Source organism: Ranitomeya imitator, chromosome 7 (genome assembly GCF_032444005.1).
Source record: "Ranitomeya imitator isolate aRanImi1 chromosome 7, aRanImi1.pri, whole genome shotgun sequence".
NCBI classification, from domain to species: domain Eukaryota; kingdom Metazoa; phylum Chordata; class Amphibia; order Anura; family Dendrobatidae; genus Ranitomeya; species Ranitomeya imitator.
Genome location: NC_091288.1, coordinates 168,357,206 through 168,378,740, shown reverse-complemented (window position 1 = coordinate 168,378,740; position 21,535 = coordinate 168,357,206). Strand labels below are relative to the sequence as shown.

Below are 21,535 nucleotides of genomic sequence, written 5' to 3'. Positions count from 1 at the left end.
CCCCATTCTTCTTCTGCACGAAGAAGAACCCTGCCCCAGCAGGTGACACTGACTTCCTGATAAACCCTCTTGCCAGATTCTCTTGAATGTACTGAGACATGGCCTCCATCTCCGGGAGAGATAGTGGATAAACTCGACCCGGGGAGGCTCCGCACCAGGCAAGAGATCGATAGGACATTCATAGGGGCGATGGGGCGGAAGGGTCTCCGCCGCCTTTTTGGAGAACACGTCTGCGTAAGACCAATATTGCTTCGGGAGAGAGGATAGATCTGCGGGTACCTCAGTAGTAGCAACCTGAACGCACTCTCGGTGACACCTACCCCCACATGATTCACCCCATCCCAGAATTCTGCCTGAGGACCACTCGATGTGAGGAGAGTGGTACCGTAACCAAGGTATCCCCAACAGGACCTCATCAATCCCCTCAGGAATGATGAGCAGAGATATAATCTCCTGATGGGATGGTGACATGGACAGAGTAAAAGGGATGGTCTGATGTGTTATCTGTGTGGGGAGTGTCGACCCATTCACCACTCGTACCGTTACTGGTTGAGGTAGCATAACCAGGGGTATTGCGTGACGTTGGGCGAAAGCAGAAGACATAAAATTGCCCTCCGCCCCAGAATCCACGCAGAGCTCTACCGAGTGGGAGGATGAGCCAAAATTAATTGTCCCCTTAAAGGACAATTTGGAGGCAAACGTCGCAGTGTCTAGTGCACCTCCACCCACCACCACTAGACGCTGACGTTTCCTCGACCGCTGATGACATCTGGTGGCAAGATGTCCTGACTGTTGGCATACATGGAAAACCTGGGGTGCACGAGCGGTCCGGGACTTAGATCCCGCTCGTGACACTACCTTAGGTTCATGGGGCTCAGGAGCCTGGACTAGAGATTCCAAAGGTTTGGCGAAGGTGGGAGCCAGCCGAAACCTCTGCCTACACTGGGCTCGCTCTAACCTCCGCTCGTGAAAACGGAGGTCAATACGAGTAGATACTGTTATTAATTCTTCCAGTGTGGCGGGAATCTCCCTAGTGGCCAGGGCGTCCTTAACGTGGTCAGCCAGCCCCCTCCAAAATGTAGGGATAAGGGCTTTATCCGACCACTCCAGCTCAGATGCTAGAGTGCGGAAGTGGACGGCAAAAAGGCTGACCATGGACGAGCCCTGAGTCAATGCCAACAGTTGGAGCGCTGTATCATGGGTGACACGAGGTCCTAAAAAGACCTGTTTCAGAGTGCTCAGGAATAACGGAGCACTCTGCACCACATGATCGCCACGCTCCCACAGCGGCATAGCCCACTGCAACGCCCTGTCCGACAATAAGGATATGATAAAGCCCACCTTAGCCCGCTCTGTAGGGAAACGAGATGCCAGAAGCTCGAGATGTATTGAGCACTGACTCACGAAACCCCTACAGGACTTACTGTCACCAGAAAATTTCTCTCGTAGCGGGAGGCGAGATAGCATCAGTACAGGGGCAGCGGTGGACAAGGTAGCTGCAGCCACACTTGCAGCCTGAACAGCGACAGCAGTAACATCCACAGCTGAGGTTGAACGCTCTAGAGCCGCCAACCTTCCCTCCAGCTGCTGGATGTACCGCTGTAAACGCTGATCGTCCGTCATTACTAGCTAGACCTTGGCGCTAGTATTATGTTAAGGACTGGCGGAACGCACCAAGTATAGAAGATATGAAACTAGGTGCGTTCGCAGTCTGAGGTCCACCGTGCAGGTAAAAACCCTGCTGCTAGTAAGATGGACTATATGGCGGTACTTTAAGTATACATGCATGGGTTAACTTCACCCTGCATGAAGGAAGCGATCCTGTTGTGTCACAGGACCGCGGTACCGCACATAGAACGCGAGCAAGAAGTCAGCGAACACAACCCCAACACAGGATTGAAGTCCGATTAGACCACTTGCTGGCACAACACCGCAACTGGGTGTGTAAGGAAACTATAAAAATAGTATATAAAGGCACGAGAGTGCATGCAGTGCCGCACTGACGGACGCCAGTAACCACCCAGGCTTGGGTAAGGAAAGTGCAGAGGAAGCGCACGGCGCCGTACAGGCGGTCACAGCAACTAGACGCTGTTATGTGTGTAACGTGCTGTTGGATAAGTCGGGCGCTAGATAGCAAACATACACCTTCCGCGAACAGTCATCCAATAGGGAGGGTATTTTAAAGAGCGACTTTCACTCACAACACACACACATATTATCAAGACAATACTAGCACATGGCCGTGCGGTCATGCGCAGTTTATATAGTTGCAGCACAGGAAGCTGCTACAGAAGTTTTGCCCTTTCAGGACCTGCCAAGAGGACCAATGGGATGTGCTGCAGCACCTGAGCATGTGACCCTCGATCTCCAATGGGAGATCCTGTCCTGGGCATGTTCAGTGGGTGCAAATAAGGACTTAGTCTCAGGGAAGCCCGCTCGCCACAGATCAGTGCAGGGTACAACAGGAGAGCCGTAAAAGGCAGCAGTAACCCTTTGCACAGAATAAGTCCCAGCGAGACGCTGGGAGCGACACCTCCGCTGAGCAGAGCCCACTGCGGCCGAAGCAGAATGGGAGACCGCAGCAGACACGGATCGAGATTCCCCCTGTGCAGCAGAGGAAACTCGACTCCTAACATACATAAGCACAATTTTGTAACCAAAATTTTTTTGTTAGGGAGTTATAAGGGTTAAAAGTTGACCAGCAATTTCTCGTTTTTACTACACTATTTTTTTGGGGGGACCACATCACATTTGAAGTCATTTTGAGGGGTCTATATGATAGAAAAGAACCAAGTGTCACACCATTCTAAAAACTGCACCCCTCAAGGTGCTCAAAACCACATTCAAGTAGTTTATTAACCCTTCAGGTGTTTCACAGGAATTTTTGGAATGTTTTAAAAAAAATTAACATTTCACTTTTTTTCACAAAAAATTTACTTCAGCTCCAATTTGTTTTATTTTACCAAGGGTAAAAGGAGAAAGTGGACAACAAAAGTTGTTGTACAATTTGACCTGAGTACGCTGATACTTCATATGTGGGGGTAAACCATTGTTTGGGTGCATGGAAGAGCTTGGAAGGGAAAGAGCGCCATTTGACTTTTCAATGCAAAATTGACAGGAATTGAGATGGGACGTCATGTTGCGTTTGAAGAGCCCCTGATGTACCTAAACATTGAAACCCCCAACAAGTGACACAATTCTGGAAAGTAGACCCCCAAACAAACTTATCTAGATGTGTGGTGAGCACTTTGACACACCAATTGCTTCACAGAAGTTTATAATGCAGAGCCGTAAAAATGAAAAATCATATTTTTTCACAAAAATGATCTTTTCGCCACCAATTTTTTATTTTCCCAAAGGTAACAGAAGAAATTGGACCCCAAAAGTTGTTGTGCAGTTTGTCCTGAGTATGCCAATACCTGATATGTGAAGGTAAAACACTTTTTGGGTGCAATACAGAGCTCGGAAGGAAAGGAGCACAGTTTGACTTTTCAATGCAAAATTGACTGGAATTGAGATGGGATGCCATGTTGCGTTTGGAGAGCCCCTGATGTGCCTAAACATTGAAACTCCCTACAATTGACACCATTTTAGAAAGTAGAACCCCTTAGGAACTTGTCTGGATGTGTGGTTAGCACTTTGACCCACCAAGTGCTTCACAGAAGTTTATAATGCAGAGCCGTAAAAATGAAAAATCATATTTTTTCACAAAAATGATGTTTTCGCCCCCAATGTTTTATTTTCCCAAGGGTAACAGAAGAAATTGGCCCCGAAAAGTTGTTGTGCAATTTGTCCTGAGTATGCCAATACCCCATATGTGGGGGTAAACCACTGGCTGGGCGTATGGCAGAGCACGGAAGGGAAGGAGCGCTGTTTGACTTTTCAATGCAAAATTGACTGAAATTGAGATGGGACGCCATGTTGCATTTGGAGAGCCCCTGATGTGCCTAAACAACCCCCCACAAGTGACACCATTTTGGAAAGTAGACCCCCTAAGGAACTTATCTAGATGTGTGGTGAGCACTTTTACCCACCAAGTGCTTCACAGAAGTTTATAATGCAGAGCCGTAAAAATAAAAAATCATATTTTTTCACAAAAATTATTTTTTGCCCCCAATTTTTTATTTTCCCAAGGGTAACAGAAGAAATTGGACCCCAAAAGTTGTTGTACAATTTATCCTGAGCACACTGATACCCAGTATGTGAGAGTAAACCACTGTTTGGGTGCAATGCAGAGCTCGGAAGGGAAGGAGCGCGTTTGACTTTTCAATGCAAAATTGACTGGATTTGAGATGGGATGTCATGTTGCGTTTGGAGAGCCCCTGATGTGCCTAAACATTGAAACCCCCCACAAGTGACACCATTTTGGAAAGTAGATTCCCCTATGGAACTTATCTAAATGTGTGATGAGCACTTTGACCCACTAAGCGCTTCACAGAAGTTTACAATACAGAGCCGTAAAAATAAGTAATCATATTTTTTTACAAAAATGATCTTTTCGCCCCCAATGTTTTATTTTCCCAAGGGTAACAGAAGAAATTGGACCCCAAAAGTTGTTGCGCAATTTGTCCTGAGTATGGCAATACCCCATATGTGGGGGTAAACCACTGGTTGGGCGTATGGCAGAGCTCAGAAGGGAAGGAGCGCCGTTTGACTTTTCAATGCAAAATTGACTGGAATTGAGGTGGGACACCATGTCGCGTTTGGAGAGCCCCTGATGTGCCTAAACATTGAAACCCCCCACAAGTGACACCATTTTGCAAAGTAGACCCCCTAAGGAACTTATCTAGATGTGTTGTGAGAGCTTTGAACCCCCAAGTGTTTCACAGAAGTTTATAACGCCGAGCCGTGAAAATAAAAATTATTTTTTTGGCGTTTATACTGTTCCGCATTTCGTAAAATTGATAAAGCAGTTTTATTCTTTGGGTTAGTATGATTACAGCGATAACTCATTTATATAATTTTTATGTTTTAGTGCTTTTATACGATAAAAACAATTTTATATAAAAAATAATTATTTTTGCATCGCTTTATTCTGAGGACTATAACTTTTTTATTTTTTCGGTGATGATCCTGTATGGTGGCTTGTTTTTTGCAGGACAAGATGACTTTTTCAGCGGTACCATGGTTATTTATATCCGTCTTTTTGATCGCATGTTATTCCACTTTTCTTTGGCGGTATGATAATATAGTGTTGGTTTTTTGCCTTGTTATTTTTTTTTTACTGTGTTCACTGAAGGGGTTAACTAGCAGGACAGTTTTATAGGTCGGGTCGTTTCGCACGTGGCGATACTAAATATGTGTACTTTTATTGTGTTTTTTAAATTTATTTAGATAAAGAAATGTATTTATGGGAACAATATTTATATTTTTTCTTTAGTTAGGAATTTTTTTTTTTTTTACACATCTGAATATTTTTTTTTACACTATAACATTGCCCCAGGGGGGGCATCATGTTATAGGGTCAGATCGCTGATCTGACACTTTGCACTGCATTGTGTTAGATCAGCGATCTGACGTGCACTGCTGCAGGCTTACCAGCGCCTGCTCTGAGCTGGCGCTGGAAAGCCACCTCCCTGCAAAGAAGGAGGTAGGAGACCCTCGGAGCAACGCGATGTGCTCACGTTGGTCCGAGGGTCTCAGGGAAGCATGCAGGGATCCCACTCCCTGCACGATGCTTCCCTATACCGCCGAAACGCTGCGATCAGGTTTGATCGCGGCACAGTGTTCTGGGGGTTAATGTGCCAGGGGCGGTCCTTGACAGCTCCTGGAACATAGTGCCGGATGTCAGCTGCGATAGTCACCTGTTACCCGGCTGCGATCGGCCGCGCTCCCCCATGAGCAAGGCCGATCGCATATGATGTACTATCCCGTTGGTGGTCATACGGGCCCACCCCACCTCGACGGGATGGTACGTCATATGTCAGAAAGGGGTTAAAAAGTGAGTGGTCAAGACCTTTGATATGCAAGGGGAAGGCTCTACAGACCACCACAATAAATTGCATTAAATTACAAGTTAAGATATTTACTCCTTACTTGACAACTTTTAGTAATACTTGTCTAGGGTACATCACACAAAATGGCATCCATGCTTTTTGCCATAACCACTTGTCGGACATGCCTTTTTCACAACTGGTCCACCATCCATGTTCCATTTCCTGCCATTCTAGATATTAATTTTGTTCCTGGAGCTATGCCTGATAAAAAATTTACCAGAAGGCTTTGGTGTTCACCTAGGAGTTGACAAATCTTCCAAGAGTTTAGGAGGTCTCCATTATTGTCAAGCATAATTGACCCTGTTCTGTTGACTCACATTAATACATAAATTGTCAATGTATATTGTAGTTCTGTTGATTGTTAAGCTAATGGTTGCCTGTAAACTGTATTGCCTTTTTGTATGGCTCATTTAAAATTTAGATGAACAGCATTGGTTCTTTATTTATTCTTTTTAGGCATCAGTATGTGTTTCAATTTTCTTCATTAGTTTTAAGGGAAAACCCTTGAATGGCAGCAGAACACAAAGACACTGTAGTTTAGTAATGAAACTGTCAGTGTCCTATTCAGCTCAAAGCTGGTGATAGAATCTCTGCGTCCGTCTCCTAAAATTACAGCGATAGACACATCAAGTAAACAGTGACACAAGTCAGCCCCAAAATGTAAGTTTGACTAGAACTACCTGAAGCTATGCTGAGTGAAAGCTACACTTAATCATTTTGAGGCTGACATCTCTACTTTCTCCTCTGCTGAAAAAAAACATGAAGCCTAGAAAATATCCTGAAATAAGTAACAAAATCTGTTAACAAGGAGTAGATTCTTTCTGTATTGTCTGTAGCTAGTGCAGAATTTCTACCATACGGCTTTTGATGTAAGACATCAATGCGATATTGCTATTTTATGGTAAGCTATCATACCAAAAGGAGTCCAAAAAATAATAATAACCGAGGTAAAAAGAAAAGTTTCTATCTAAAAAATGTATTTTTATTGAATAATATATATATATATATATATATATATATATATATATATCACATGAATATACAGAATAACCAAAAGATGGCATCATATAGCAGCAATCGGGAAGCAATAGGTAGCTAGTAGTGATGAGCGAGTATGCTCATTATTCGAGTTTTCCTAACATGTTCTAAGAGTATCTTGGGTGTGCTCGTAGATTATGTTTGTGTCCCCGCAGCTGCATGATTTGCGGCTGCTATACAGTCTGCATACATGTGGGGATTCCCTAATAAACAGGCAATCCCTGCATGTGTTCAGGTTGTTTAACAGCAGCAAATCATGCAGCTGCAGGGACGCAAACATAATCTACGAGCATGCCCAAGATACTCAGAGAACACTCGAGCATGCTCGGAAAACTCGAGTAACGAGCACACTCGCTCATTGCTAGATAGCTAGTAATCCATAAATATTTCTAGTTAGTGATACAACCCTGAAATCAGGGTCTTGCGCCCCATAGTATGCTACTCTCAGATTTAAACAGCAAAAACCTGCTGTCAGATTCCCTCTAAGTCAAGTGTGGAAATCATTGGATGACGTAGAGGCAAATGAGTCTGTGGTAAAGGATTACCTTCAAAGACCCATAGCACCAGCACCGGACAAACGAAAGCCAACAGTCATTTTGACATAAAATGACTCTAGTTGAACCTTTGAGAAGCCCCCAGCACAGGTGTTGGGGTGGATTTGAATATAAGCCACACTTTGTTAAGGTTTTTAGGTGTCGACATTCCATTGGTGCAACCTGTGCATTCCACCGAGGCCCAGTGGTAAGAGCACCCACTTCCAACTCCATATCAGTAAACAACTTCTATCACAGATACAATATTGGACTGCAAACACCCATATACTGTTTTTGCGCAGGGGCCTTCTCTCGATGTCCATGACCGCTGGTTGGTATGGTGGGGGCCTAGTTTTATCTTTTCTCAGAGTCGCCATCTGTTCTATGTGAGACACAGAATATTCGTGTATATAAGGAATGTATGTTATTTATTTAAATAGGTGGCAAAATGGGAGAACAAAAGCCTGGAAGTAAAATATCCCGTGTGGCCCAGGATAACGGGGGCTCTGGACTTTGAACCTGATGACAACCATCTTAGCATCGTTACATTGGAGGAGGCTCCATTTGTCATTGTTGAGAACATGGATTACCTCACAGGAACATGTGTAAGGAATACTGTGCCGTGTCAAAAATATATCAGGTTGAAGTAAGTAAATGTACAGAAGATACATTCATCTATACATTATTTGCCACCATTGACTACTATTTTTAGAGACGTCTTAAAATGTATTAAGACAAATTACAAACAGCCACAATAGGTAATGGATATCTTCAGTACTCGCATAAAACTGTAGACAGCCCTTTCCAGGATGATCACTACAATAGAAAATGCATCCACTTAAAGGGGTTGTGTGGGACAATTTTTTGTTTAAATAGAGAAATAACAGGCATTGATTGCTAACTAACTACCTGTCCTACCCGTCTCTGGCTCAGAGTTGTCACTGATCGTTAATACTGGTGATTCTGCTGCTTCACATGAATGGCGTCATGCTGATTGACAGCCAGCTCCTTGCATCTAGGCAGCGGTGGAACTGGCAGTAATGCCACATCAACAGAGCACAACATAAGAGAAGCTGCTACTCTGTTAGTGAAAGCCACAGAATCGCTGGCAGGAGCCGTCCATGACCGCTCTGTGATAGCAGGGAGCTGCACCGAGCAAAACAGGCAGGTAGTTAGCAACTACCTGTCTGTTAGTTCTTAGGCCCAAAGTAAAAAAAATTATTAGACCCGGACAACCCGCTTAAAGGCAATGTTCTTGTCTTAGGACATATATAAGGAATCCGCCAGCTTTGACAGCAGTTAAGGTAAACCCACAAGCCTTTTTGGTTCTGGTGCAAAGTATTTTGAAATTTTATCAACCATCATAAACTTCAGCAAAGTCCACATGAACAGAAAATAGACCTTTCTTGGGCATAAGGGTAGCAGAAAATAAGCAGTCCTTATATACAGCTTGGGCACACCCATTTAGCTAACCATCCAGTATTTTCAGCCTTTGGCAGAGTCTAAGCAATACAACCATGGTCCTTCCTCTTTCCCACACAGACACTAATGAAAGAGCCTGGCTGCTGTAAATAAGCCATACTACACCCAAGGGTGGAGGTATAGGAGAAGCCATCTCTTTGACTGCTCCTAAACTTGGCCCTTGCTATGCTCTATTAACACTCTCAGTACTATCTGTGCTGGTACCTCCTTTTTGGGCTTACATCATGGATTTTAAATTCCTCAATGACACACATTTTCCCTTGAGGACCTGCCCGGCGGCCATCTTGCTATAGAAATTTATATCAATACAACTCTCCCTGCTCATGAAAATTATTTTGTGGAATTAGGAATAATACACAGGATAAAGGAGTCACAATATGATTACCGCTACCAAAAGGCTTTTTGGCTGTCTGTTTAACCCCTTCCCGACATGCGCCGTACTAGTACAGCTGACATGTGCCCGCAATAGCGGCGGGTGAAATCATGATTCACCCACCGCTATTAACCTGTTAAATGCCGCTGTCAAACGCTGACAGCGGCATTTAACTACCACTTCCTGCTACGCGGCTGGAAATGAGCGCAGCGCCGACCCCGTCACATGATCGGGGGTCGGCGATGCATCAGGATGGTAACCATAGAGGTAATTGAGACCTCTTTGGTTACTGATGCCTGCCTGCTGTGAGCGCCCCCTGTGGTAGGCGCTCACAGCAAGCCTGCATTTCAGCTACATAGCAGCGATGTGATGATCGCTGCTATGTAGCTGAGCCGATTGAGTTGTGCCAGCTTCTAGCCTCCCATGGAGGCTATTGAAGCATGGCAAAAGTTAAAAAAAATGTTTTAAAACTATGAAAAAAATAAAAAAATATAAAAGTTTAAATCACCCCCCTTTCACCCCATCCAGAACAAAACAATAAAAAAAAATCAAACCTACACATATTTGGTATCGCCGCATTCAGAATTGCCCAATCTATCAATAACAAAGAGCATTAACCTGATCGCTAAAAGGCGCAGTGAGAAATTCAAAATGCCAGAATTCCTTTTTTTTGGTCACGACATTTCATTAAAATGCAATAATGGGCGATCAAAAGAACATATCTGCACAAAAATGGTATCATTAAAAATGTCATCTTGGCATGCAAAAAAAAACAAAAAATAAGCCCTCACCTGACCCCAGATCATGAAAAATGGAGACGCTACAGGTATCGGAAAATGGCGCTTTTTTTTAGCAAAGTTTTGAATTTTTTTTCACTACTTAGATAAAAAATAACCTAGACATGTTTGGTGTCTATGAACTCATAATGACCTGGAGAATCATAATGTCAGGTCAGTTTTAGCATTTAGTGAAGCTAGCAAAAAAGCCCATCAAAAAACAAGTGTGGGATTGCATTTTTTTGCAATTTCACCACACTTGGAATTTTTTTCCCATTTTCTAGTACCATACATGGTAAAACCAATGGTGTCGTTCAAAATTATAACTCGTCCCACAAAAAATAAGCCCTCACATGGCCATATTGACAGAAAAATAAAAAATGTATGGCTCTGGGAAGGAGGGGAGCGAAAAACGAAAAAGGGCCGCGGCGGGAAGTGGGTAACACTGATTAATTTTGCTCCGTGCTTTGGGCTCTAAGTGCTCCAGAGTCAAGGTGCAGTTCAGTATTGCAGAAGCTGCTCGCCGTTACATTGAAGTGTGCAGGGCACATAGGAGTGTGATTGGATGATGTTCCCTTCTTCTACTCCATTCCTTTTCCCCAGCACTTCGATGTAAGATCTAAATCTGATAGGATCTGCTAGTGCTAGGCTAAAGAGTCACTAATCTGACAGGTGAGCATCCAACCACTGCCTACATGCTTAGGCAGCAGGATTCCCCTTGGCAGAGGAACTACTTGACAATCCTTGCACGTGTTGTGGCTGTTGAACAGCCACGAGACATGCAGCCGCTGCGACTTGAGCATTTTTTAAGAGCATGCCGAAAATAGTAGATTAGGACACGAGCATGCTCGGATAAGACCTTATCCTAGCACGCCTGCTCATCACTAGTTCTAATGCAAAGTTAAAGGGAACCTGTCACCTGAATTTGGCGGGACCGATTTTCGGTTATATGGGCTGAGTTTTTGGGTGTTTGATTCACCCTTTCCTTACCTGCTGGCTGCATGCTGGCCGCAGTATTGGATTGAAGTTCATTATCTGTCCTCCATAGTACACGCCTGCGCAAGGCAATCAGTTGGCATTTTTTTTAAAAGTCGACAACATGTGCAATGTTACAAATGTATTTAGCCTAGTGACCTAGAAATAGACAAGAATCTTAGGATCCTTTTTCATTTTACTGCTTGAAAATTTTATTTGCTTTTAGTTTCAAAGTTGTAAAATTTTCTGTTCCACTCATCCATGCATCCTGCTCCTCTGTGCTTCTTTTATTCTACACATCTTCCTTTCTTTTTGTGTTTCAGCAATTCCACAACTGAGGGGACATATGTGAAAAAATGCTGCAAAGGATTCTGTATAGATATATTGAAGAAACTTTCAAAGACTGTGAAATTCACATATAACCTTTACCTCGTAACCAATGGGAAGCATGGCAAAAAAATCAATAACGTTTGGAATGGAATGATTGGTGAAGTAAGTTCTGTTAGGTAAAAGAACTCCTTAGTAAGAACTTGTGACTCTTAAGTATTAAGATTTTTGTATTCAAAAATTGTAACTGACACCGTTTTCTTTCTGCTTTATTTCTTCATTGTCATTAATGGACCAGGTGGTTTATAAGCGGGCAGTTATGGCAGTGGGTTCACTCACAATTAATGAAGAGCGCTCGGAGGTTGTTGATTTTTCAGTTCCATTTGTCGAAACTGGAATTAGTGTTATGGTATCACGTAGCAATGGCACCGTTTCTCCTTCTGCGTTTTTAGGTAAGATATGTCTGATCACATTGAAAAAAATCCAAAATATAAATATTAGAGTTGAGCGAATACATTTGAGTGGGATTGAATTATACTTGAATTTTACAACAATATGCATTATGGATTATTCTGCAAAATGGCAGCATCTTATCTACTAGTTTTTGAACCAGATAGAATCAATGAAAGATTTCAGAAAATAGGAAATTCCTTATATTCACCGCCCCGCTCACCTATCTGAGTAGAGATGAATGAACCCGACCTTAAAAGTTCGTTGTTCATACCGGACAGCTACTGTCCGGTGCTAAATGCCAAACACGGACTTCTCCCGGAAGTCCGTTGCAATGTTCAGAGTTGCAAGTCCATAAGAGAGAAAGAGAGAACTTTCCGGCTCAAAAGTCTGGGTCCTCATTATTTTCAATTGGGTCCGTGTTCTGGTTCAAGTTCAGGTATAATTCTGGTATCCGAATCGAACTTTGGAATAAAGTTTGGGTTGGATACCAGAACCCAAACTTCCACAAGTCCGTTCATCCCTATTATGTGTTTGTTTTGCTATAATACCCTACATGAGTCCAATTCAGGGAGCTAAAAAAGGGTGTTTCAGTGTCCAATAAAGCTCGTACAGATATTCATCTTGGACTATTAGATGATTTCTGACTTTACCACAAAAGTGGCAAAAGTTAATTCCACTTCCAAAAGTGAATGCTCATATAGTTTTAACATACCATGTTAGCTTTATATAGGGAATGTGTCATTTGGATTAATCTAGCTAGGCGGTCTATTTGGACATGCAGGTCATATGAAGTTGAATAAAATGATACCTTAATATCTGCGATACACTATCTTATTCCAGATTTTGTTAATATGTAAATGAGTTTTTAAGATCTATGGGCTGGACATAGATCTCACTTAAATCTGCCTTATAAGCTTATTGAAATGAAAGGTGTCATGACTAGTGTTGAGCGATACCGTCCGATACTTGAAAGTATCGGTATCGGATAGTATCGGCCGATACCCGAAAAATATTGGATATCGCCGATACCGATATCCGATACCAATACAAGTCAATGGGACATCAAGTATCGGAATGTATCCTCATGGATCCCAGGGTCTGAAGGAGAGGAAACTCTCCTTCAGGCCCTGGGATCCATATTAAAGTGTAAAATAAAGAATTAAAATAAAAAATATTGTTATATTCACCTCTCCGGCGGCCCCTGGACATCAGCGGGAGGATCCGGCGTCCGGCACGGCTTCTTTCTTCAAAATGCGCGCCTTCAGGACCTGTGGAATGACGTCCCGGCTTCTGATTGGTCGCGTGCCGCCCATGTGACCGCCACGCGACCAATCAGAAGCCGCGACGTCATTCCTCAGGTCCTAAAAGGCGCTCATTCTAGGACTTTAGCTGAGGAATGACGTCGCGGCTTCTGATTGGTCGCGTGGCGGTCACATGGGCGGCACGCGACCAATCAGAAGCCGGGACGTCATACCACAGGTCCTGAAGGCGCGCATTTTGAAGAAAGAAGCCGTGCCGGACGCCGGATCCTCCCGCTGATGTCCAGGGGCCGCCGGAGAGGTGAATATAACAATATTTTTTATTTTAATTCTTTATTTTACACTTCCGATACCGATACCCGATATCACAAAAATATCGGATCTCGGTATCGGAATTCCGATACCGCAAGTATCGGCCGATACCCGATACTTGCGGTATCGGAATGCTCAACACTAGTCATGACCAGTGTGAGACATATAGATCAGGAACATAATTGTCTTAAAAAAAAACTTAACACCTGGGAGGGCAACACTTCACAATCAAATGCAACATAATGACCCCAGGGAAATTATCCTCTTGGATTAAGGAGGGCACAAAAAAAGTATTTAAAAAAAAAATCTTCATTTCACAATCATCATAATCTAATACATAAAGCTGAATGTGTGTGTGTATTTATGTGTGTATGTCCGGGATTGGCATCTGCACCGTCGCAGCTACAGCCACAAAATTTTGCACAGTCACACGTCTGGACCCCGAGAGCGTCATAGGCTATGCTGTGAGGCAAACTTTCAACCCCGCGCTTTCCAATTCACCAAACAATTTTGCCCCTATCTACATAATGGGGAAAAAAGTGAAAGGAAAAGTGTTGGAGGTAAATTGACAGCTTCCAGATGTGAACAAGGGGGACTTAAAGAGTGAGAGCGATGTCGCCAAAGAATATATACCGTACAGTTGTTAAGGTGGGACCCCGACATGAGATACTCACCACACATGGGGATATGAACACACACACAAAATGCGCCACACACTAGCACGTGCTTGAACACATATACCACCCTCAGCACATATTTCACCACACATACACTAACCTCGCCACATAAAAGTCAAAACAAAAAGTCACCGCTCAAAATTCGCCACGCGCAAAAGTCACCACATGCAAAACTTGCCACCTGCAAAACTAGGCTCATGCAAAACTAGCCACAGGTGCAAAACTCAACTCATGGAAAACTCGCCACATGCAAAACTTGCACATGCAGAAAAATTGCCACATGCACAAAAGTTGCAACACATGCAAAATGTGTGTATGTCCGGGAGTTGCCTCACAAGTTGCCTCACACAAAACTTGCACATACTCAAAACATAAAACTCACCACATGCAAAACTGACCATGCGAAAAATTGCTGCACACAACTTGCTACACTAACCTGTCACATGCAACTGGACACACAAAAAGTTGCTACACGCATGTTGCCACACAAAACTCATCTCACAAAAGTCACTACATGCATGTCGCCACACGCAACTCAAGACACACAACTTGACACATGAAACTCGCCCTAAAACACACACACAAGTCTGGTATTATCCTTCAAAAATAAAAATCTGATTAATAAGCAGACAAACTACAAGAGCAACAAATGTACCATATAGGAAATACGGCAGCTGTCAGTCACGTGACCTGTCTATTATGTGTATGTGTGAGCTAATATATACTGCCAGGGGGAGGGCTTCCTGTTGGCTGGGGATTTATCAGGCTGCCAATTTAGCTTACAAATACTGAGGTAAAAATACTGACCAAATAACATGTGAACGAGGTCTAATACTGGAGGAGATGACATACAGGTGCATATTATATACAGGGGAGATGACACACAGGTATATACTATATACAGGAGCAGATGACACACAGGTATATACTATATACAGGAGGAGATGACTTACAGGTATATACTATATATAGGAGGAGATGACATACAGGTATATACTATATACAGGAGGAGATGACACACGTATATACTATATACAGGAGTAGATGACATATAGGTATATACTATATAAAAGAGGAGATGACAAATAGGTATATAGAGGAGGAGATGACATAAAGCAGGTATATACTATATACAAGGGAGATGACATACAGGTATTGTTGTGAATTCTGTTGTCGGGCTCCCTCCTGTGGTCATGAATGGTACTTTGGCTGGTTCTATCCATGGAATTCCTCTGGTAGCTGTGGGTGTTTCTGAGTTTCCTTCCACAGGTGATGAGGTTAATTCGTTAGCTGGCTGCTCTATTTAACTCCACTTAGATCTTTGCTCCATGCCACCTGTCAATGTTCCAGTATTGGTCTAGTTCACGCCTGGATCGTTCTTGTGACCTGTCTTCCCAGCAGAAGCTAAGTTCCTGCTCGTTTTCCTTTGGTTTGCTATTTTTCTGTCCAGCTTGCTATTTTGATTGTTGTCTTGCTTGCTGAAAGCTCTGGGACGCAGAGGGAGCGCCTCCGCACCGTGAGTCGTGCGGAGGGTCTTTTTGCGCCCTCTGCGTGGTCTTTTGTAGGTTTTTGTGCTGACCACAAAGCAACCTTTCCTATCCTCAGTCTGTTCAGTAAGTCGGGCCTCACTTTGCTAAATCTATTTCATCTCTGTGTTTGTATTTTCATCTTTACTCACAGTCATTATATGTGGGAGGCTGCCTTTTCCTTTGGGGAATTTCTCTGAGGCAAGGTAGGCTTTATTTTTCTATCTTCAGGGCTAGCTAGTTCCTTAGGCTGTGCCGAGTTGCATAGGGAGCGTTAGGAGCAATCCACGGCTATTTCTAGTGTGTGATAGGATTAGGGATTGCGGTCAGCAGAGTTCCCACGTCCCAGAGCTCGTCCTTTATTATCAGTAACTATCAGGTCATTCTGTGTGCTCTTAACCATCAGGTCCATTATTGTCCTGACCACCAGGTCATAACAAGGTATATACTATAAGAACACCAGAGAAAAACACGGAGTATAAGTCCCATTTAGAAAAAGTATAAATACATATCTTTATTAGTCAGAAACCTGTCACATAACATATCATTTAAGACAATAAATCATTACAAACATAATGTACACAGAAAAGAATCAGAGGAAAACACTGAAAAAATCTACAGGGCGGCAGCCCCTGTGAATCCCTGTTGATTTACCATCTCAAAGTGCCAAAAGTGCATATTAAAGCAAAGGGTGCTACATAAACCGGATAACTAAGAGTCTATCCATATACTTCCCGCAGTGGGATACCGATCACCATATTCGGCGAATATCCTACTCAGCCCGGTTAAATAGCTCTTACCCATAAGAAGGGAACACAGGGGTCACCGCCGAGGCCCCAACGCGCGTTTCGCATCGGCTTCGTCAGGGGGCAGCAGATGACATACAGGTATATACTATATATAGGAGGAGATGACATACAGGTATATACTATATACATAAGAGAAACAGATAACAATACCGTTGCCTGCTTAGTTAACATAAGGACTGTCATTGGCTCATGTGTCCGAGTCACTGACAGCCCCGCAGGCGCAATAAAGACATCTCGGTATGAGCTCCACATCCCCTGATCGGAACCCCGTCAGTACAACATACCCAGCAAGAATCCGCCCTACTCCTACTTGAGTCACCAGCCTCAATGTGCGAGTGCGCATGTCTCATGTGTCAGAGTCACTGACAGCCCCGCAAGCGCAATACTGGTGACGCAAGTAGGAGGTGATGTGGAGCTCATACCGAGATGTCGTTATTGTGCCTGTGGGGCTGTCAGTGACTCGGACACATGAGCCAATGACGGTCCTTATGTTAACTAAGCAGGCAATGGTATTGTTATCTATAGTGGGATTTGCTGAGACAATCTGATGTTTGATTTGTACAGCCTTGTCATGTGACTTGTCTATGTTACAGGATACAACATTGGTGGTAAGCCAATGTATGATTAGTGATAAATGAGGTGATTGGTCCGGACATAACAGCGTGCCATTGTTTATTTACATTTGATGTCCACCATGTGCTAATATGAATCTCTATTGCCATCATTATGGGGATCTCTCTTTGTATATATGAGTTTGCACTGTTTTTTGGGGGTATGTGATGTAATTGGTGTTGTATTTATATATTGTTCACTTGATTATATGTTTATATGTAAATTATATGGGCGACCTCCTGTAAAGGGATTGGTGGGAATTCCAGCCGATTCCTATTTAAGACTGCCTTTTTAACTGTTTTGTATGCTTGAAAAAGACCTGTGATGGTTGAAATGTTGCATTTGGCACAATAAAAAGGAGTGTTTGTTCACCTGGATTGGATGCTGTCCTTCAATTCTCTTTGGGTATGTCAGTCATTAAATGTCTCACGCTGGTAGGACCCTTTTGATTTAAAAAAAAGTCTGGTGGCACATTCTCAGGGAGATCTATGCCCATCCCATAGATCTTAACAGCTCATATACATGATAAGAAAAACATGGATTTCTCTTGAATAAAACAATGGATATTAAGGTAGCATTTTGTAAAGCTTGCTATGACCTACAAGTCCATATAAATGGCTTAGGAGGGTTGATCCTACTGACAGATTCACTTTAACACTAATACACTTTTTAGACTTGTCGACCTCATTTGCTTTCAGTAGTCATGTCTCAGTTTTCATTAACTTTGCCCACATCAAGCATAATATGAATAGGGTGCAGGAGAGAGAGGTTTTGGAGGTGACAATGCGATCCACAAATTCGACCATATGAGGCTGAGTCCAATCGAACAAACACAGGTGGGTGCCAATTCCGCTGGTGAGCACAGCCATAAAAAGGAAAAAGAGGAATAAAATTGGCACTCCAACCCGGTAAGTAAAATAGCATAAAACTTTATTTAAGGCATGTTAGCCAAAATTAAAAACTTGAGGAAACACATGACGCGTTTCAGTCCTCTGTTATTTCAGGTACTTGCATTTGCAACACTGTATGCATATTAATGTGATTACTCACATGTCGTTGATTGGTTCTTTTTGCTTATTTTATGTTCAACCTATTTTGTTGTATCTATCCTATGAATAATGGCGCAGTTAATGGGCCTGAAATGCGTCAGGTGTTTCTTCAAGTTTTTAATTATGGCTAACATGCCTTAAATAAAGTTTTTTGCTATTTTATTTTCAGGGTTGGAGTGCTGCTTCTATTCCTCTTTTTACTTATATTATGACTAGATGTATCTCAACGGACTTTCCACAACTGGTTCTCATACAAAAAGCCGATTGGATAAATTATGCAATAGATATTAGACAGTGAAGAGTCGAATTTGTGGATTTTTGGAAAGTAAAGCAAATGACACAACATACAATGGGGGATAGAAGACTGGTACAAGGGATCTTGTTCCTTGCTTATAATTTAATGTAATGCAGAACTGTCATTCTCCGAAAAACATAAGATTATACTTTTCTGGCATTTTTCATTTAGCATCTTCAGCACAATATGGAGATCTAATATCTCGTAGATTATGAATTTGCCTGAAGGTGACACTATAGAATATTCCGTATGACTCATGCTTTAAGTAGTGAGGTGTTATAGCTAATGATTGCAAAGGTTTCTCCTCTATGTCATAAAGATGACACATATGTCTAGGTGGTAGCTCTAGGCCGTCAGCATCTCAGATGTGTAAGTAAACAGTTTAGATGAAATCTATATGTTTCGAGCTGTCAGTTTAATGAATTGTGTCTGGTTTTCTTCTTTTTTTTTGTTCCCATCTTTCTGCAGAACCGTTTAGTGCATCTGTCTGGGTGATGATGTTTGTGATGCTTCTCCTTGTGACTGCCTTTGCTGTTTTTATATTTGAGTACTGTAGTCCTGTAGGATATAACAGAAATTTAGCACAAGGGAAAGGTAAGATATGAAGAGACTCATATATTATACTGTATATCAGCTGGTTGAATCTGATTTTTTTTTACTTTTTATCTGAAATGTGTGTTTTATCATGTTTGGACTACTTTCAAAACCAATAACAAAGAATATTCCTGGTTGGCTATTCTCATAATTTTAGAGGTTACAGAGATAGGTAGCAGCTTCAGTTGCACTCTGACCTTGCCTGGAAAGCTCGGAAAGCTCCCAAAGACCCTTCTCCAACAGTTTCATTTGCACTCTGACCTTACTCTGAAAGCTCCCAAAGACCCTTTTCCAACAGTTTCAGTTGCACTCCGACCTTGCCTGGAAAGCTCCCAAACACCCTTTCCATCAGTTTCAGTTGCACTCCGACCTTGCTCGGAACACTTCCAAAGACCCTTCTCCAACAGTTTCAGTTGCACTTTGACCTTGCTCGGAAAGATTCTCCAACAGCTTCAGTTGCACTCTGACCTGCTCGGAAAGCTCCCAAAGACCCTTCTCTAACAGTTTCAGTTGCTCTCCGACCTTGCTCGAAAGCTCCCAAAAACCCTTCTTCAACAGTTTCAGTTGCACTCCGACCTTGCTCGGAAAGGTCCTAAAAACCCTTCTCCAACAGTTTCAGTTGCACTCAGACCTTGCTCGAAAGCTCCCAAAAACCCTTCTTCAACAGTTTCAGTTGCACTCTGACCTTGCCCGGAAAGCTCCCAAAGACCCTTCTCAAATAGTTTCAGTTGCACTCCGACATTGCTCGGAAAGCTTCTCCAACAGTTTCAGTTGCACTCCGACCTTCCTCGGAAAGGTACTAAAGACCCTTCTCAAACAGTTTCAGTTGCATTCTGAACTTGCTCGGAAAGCTTCCAAAGACCCTTCTCCAACAGCTTCAGTTGCACTCTGACCTTGCTCGGAAAGCTCCCAAAGACCCTTCTCCAACAGTTTCAGTTGCACAATGACCTTGCTTGGAAAGCTCCCAAAAACCCTTCTCCAAAAGGTTCAGTTGCACTCCAACCCTACTCGGAAAGCTCCCAAAGACCCTTCTCCAACAGCTTCAGTTGCACTCCGACCTTGCCTGGAAAGCTCCCAAAGACCCTTCTCCAACAGTTTCAGTTGCACACTGACCTTGCTTGGAAAGCTCCCAAAGACCCTTCTCCAACAGTTTCAGTTGCACCACGACCTTGCCCAGAAAGCTTCCAAAGATCCTTCTCCAACATAAGAATACATCTGTATTATGACACGTAGTTAATGAGGATCCTGTTATAGGCTTCAAATACAAGTTATGACTTTGGCTTTGATAGTAGATGCCACTAGGTCCCAACACGTTGGTAATCTATAACACACCCACTTTAAGAAATAAATCTATACGAGCTAGACACAGATATTTCACAAGATGAATAGAGTGAGTTATATATAGAGAGTCTATTTAATGTTATATGGATTTTCAAAAGTTCAATATAGTGCTGGGGTGGAAAGACATCAATTTACTCATCTGTCTTTTGATTCTCCACTCATGCACATTATTAAACACCTGCATAGGGGAATGAAGTATCATGGAGATGAAAAACTGGATATTGATATAAAATACAAAGATTAATCAATCTGCCTTCTGCCATATGCAGAGGCCATCGAACGTAGTAAAGTGGATTTGGCATCAGATTCATAGGGAATTTGTCACCTGGTTTTTGCTACCTCATCTGAGAGCAATATTATGTAGGAAAAGAGAACCTGATTCCAGCGATGTGTCACTTAGTGTACTGGGTGCAGCAGTTGTGACACAATCAGAGGTTTTACATGTAGCATGTAGCAGACCTCAGAAGGTTGATCCTGCCTACACCACAGCTTTCTGTGTACATTGTATAGTGACAGTAAGCTGCTAATCGGTCATGGGGGCGGAGTTGGACCAGGATGCATGAGGGCTGTAGTCCTGGCAGTGTTAATCTGATGATAAAATACTCATTGTATTGAAACAACAGCACACAGTTTAATAAGTGATACATCACTGGAATCAGTATTTCAGCTTCTACCTCATGTTGCCCTCAGTTTAAATAGCAAAAATCTGCTGACAGATTCCCTTTAACAATATAAACAGCATGCATTATTAAACAGATATTTTAGGCCTTACTTTGAAAATCCTTACCAAAGTGATTATATGCCTGATATTAAGAAGAATATTTGATGATCCTAACAAAAAAAGTAAGGAAGTGCATGAGTCCAAGTGTATTCAGTATCTGCCCATCCAGACTGACTGACAGCTGCAGCTTGTACTGAGTAGTGTGAGCAATAGTAGTAAGGACACTAAGCAGCTCTGGATCGGGCGAAGGGTGCAGTCAGACCGCCGAATAAATCAGGCCGAGATTGGAACCCAGTACACGGACTGACCGGCGTCTCTCCCAACCGAGCGTGACAGATACATAGAAGTAAGAATATTAATATATGGAGTTTGTATTGTGAAAGTTGG

At 42.8% G+C, this 21,535-nt stretch overlaps 1 protein-coding gene across 1 annotated transcript in view; it reads left to right on the top strand.

The window, feature by feature from the left end:
* GRIN2A (glutamate ionotropic receptor NMDA type subunit 2A) overlaps positions 1 to 21,535 on the top strand; it is a 781,341-nt gene that overhangs the window by 671,442 nt on the left and 88,364 nt on the right. The window contains exons 6-9 of the mRNA XM_069734026.1: positions 8,008 to 8,213; positions 11,497 to 11,665; positions 11,799 to 11,952; positions 18,961 to 19,086. Of these exons, the coding sequence (XP_069590127.1) occupies positions 8,008 to 8,213; positions 11,497 to 11,665; positions 11,799 to 11,952; positions 18,961 to 19,086 (655 nt within the window). The remainder of the gene's footprint in view (positions 1 to 8,007; positions 8,214 to 11,496; positions 11,666 to 11,798; positions 11,953 to 18,960; positions 19,087 to 21,535) is intronic.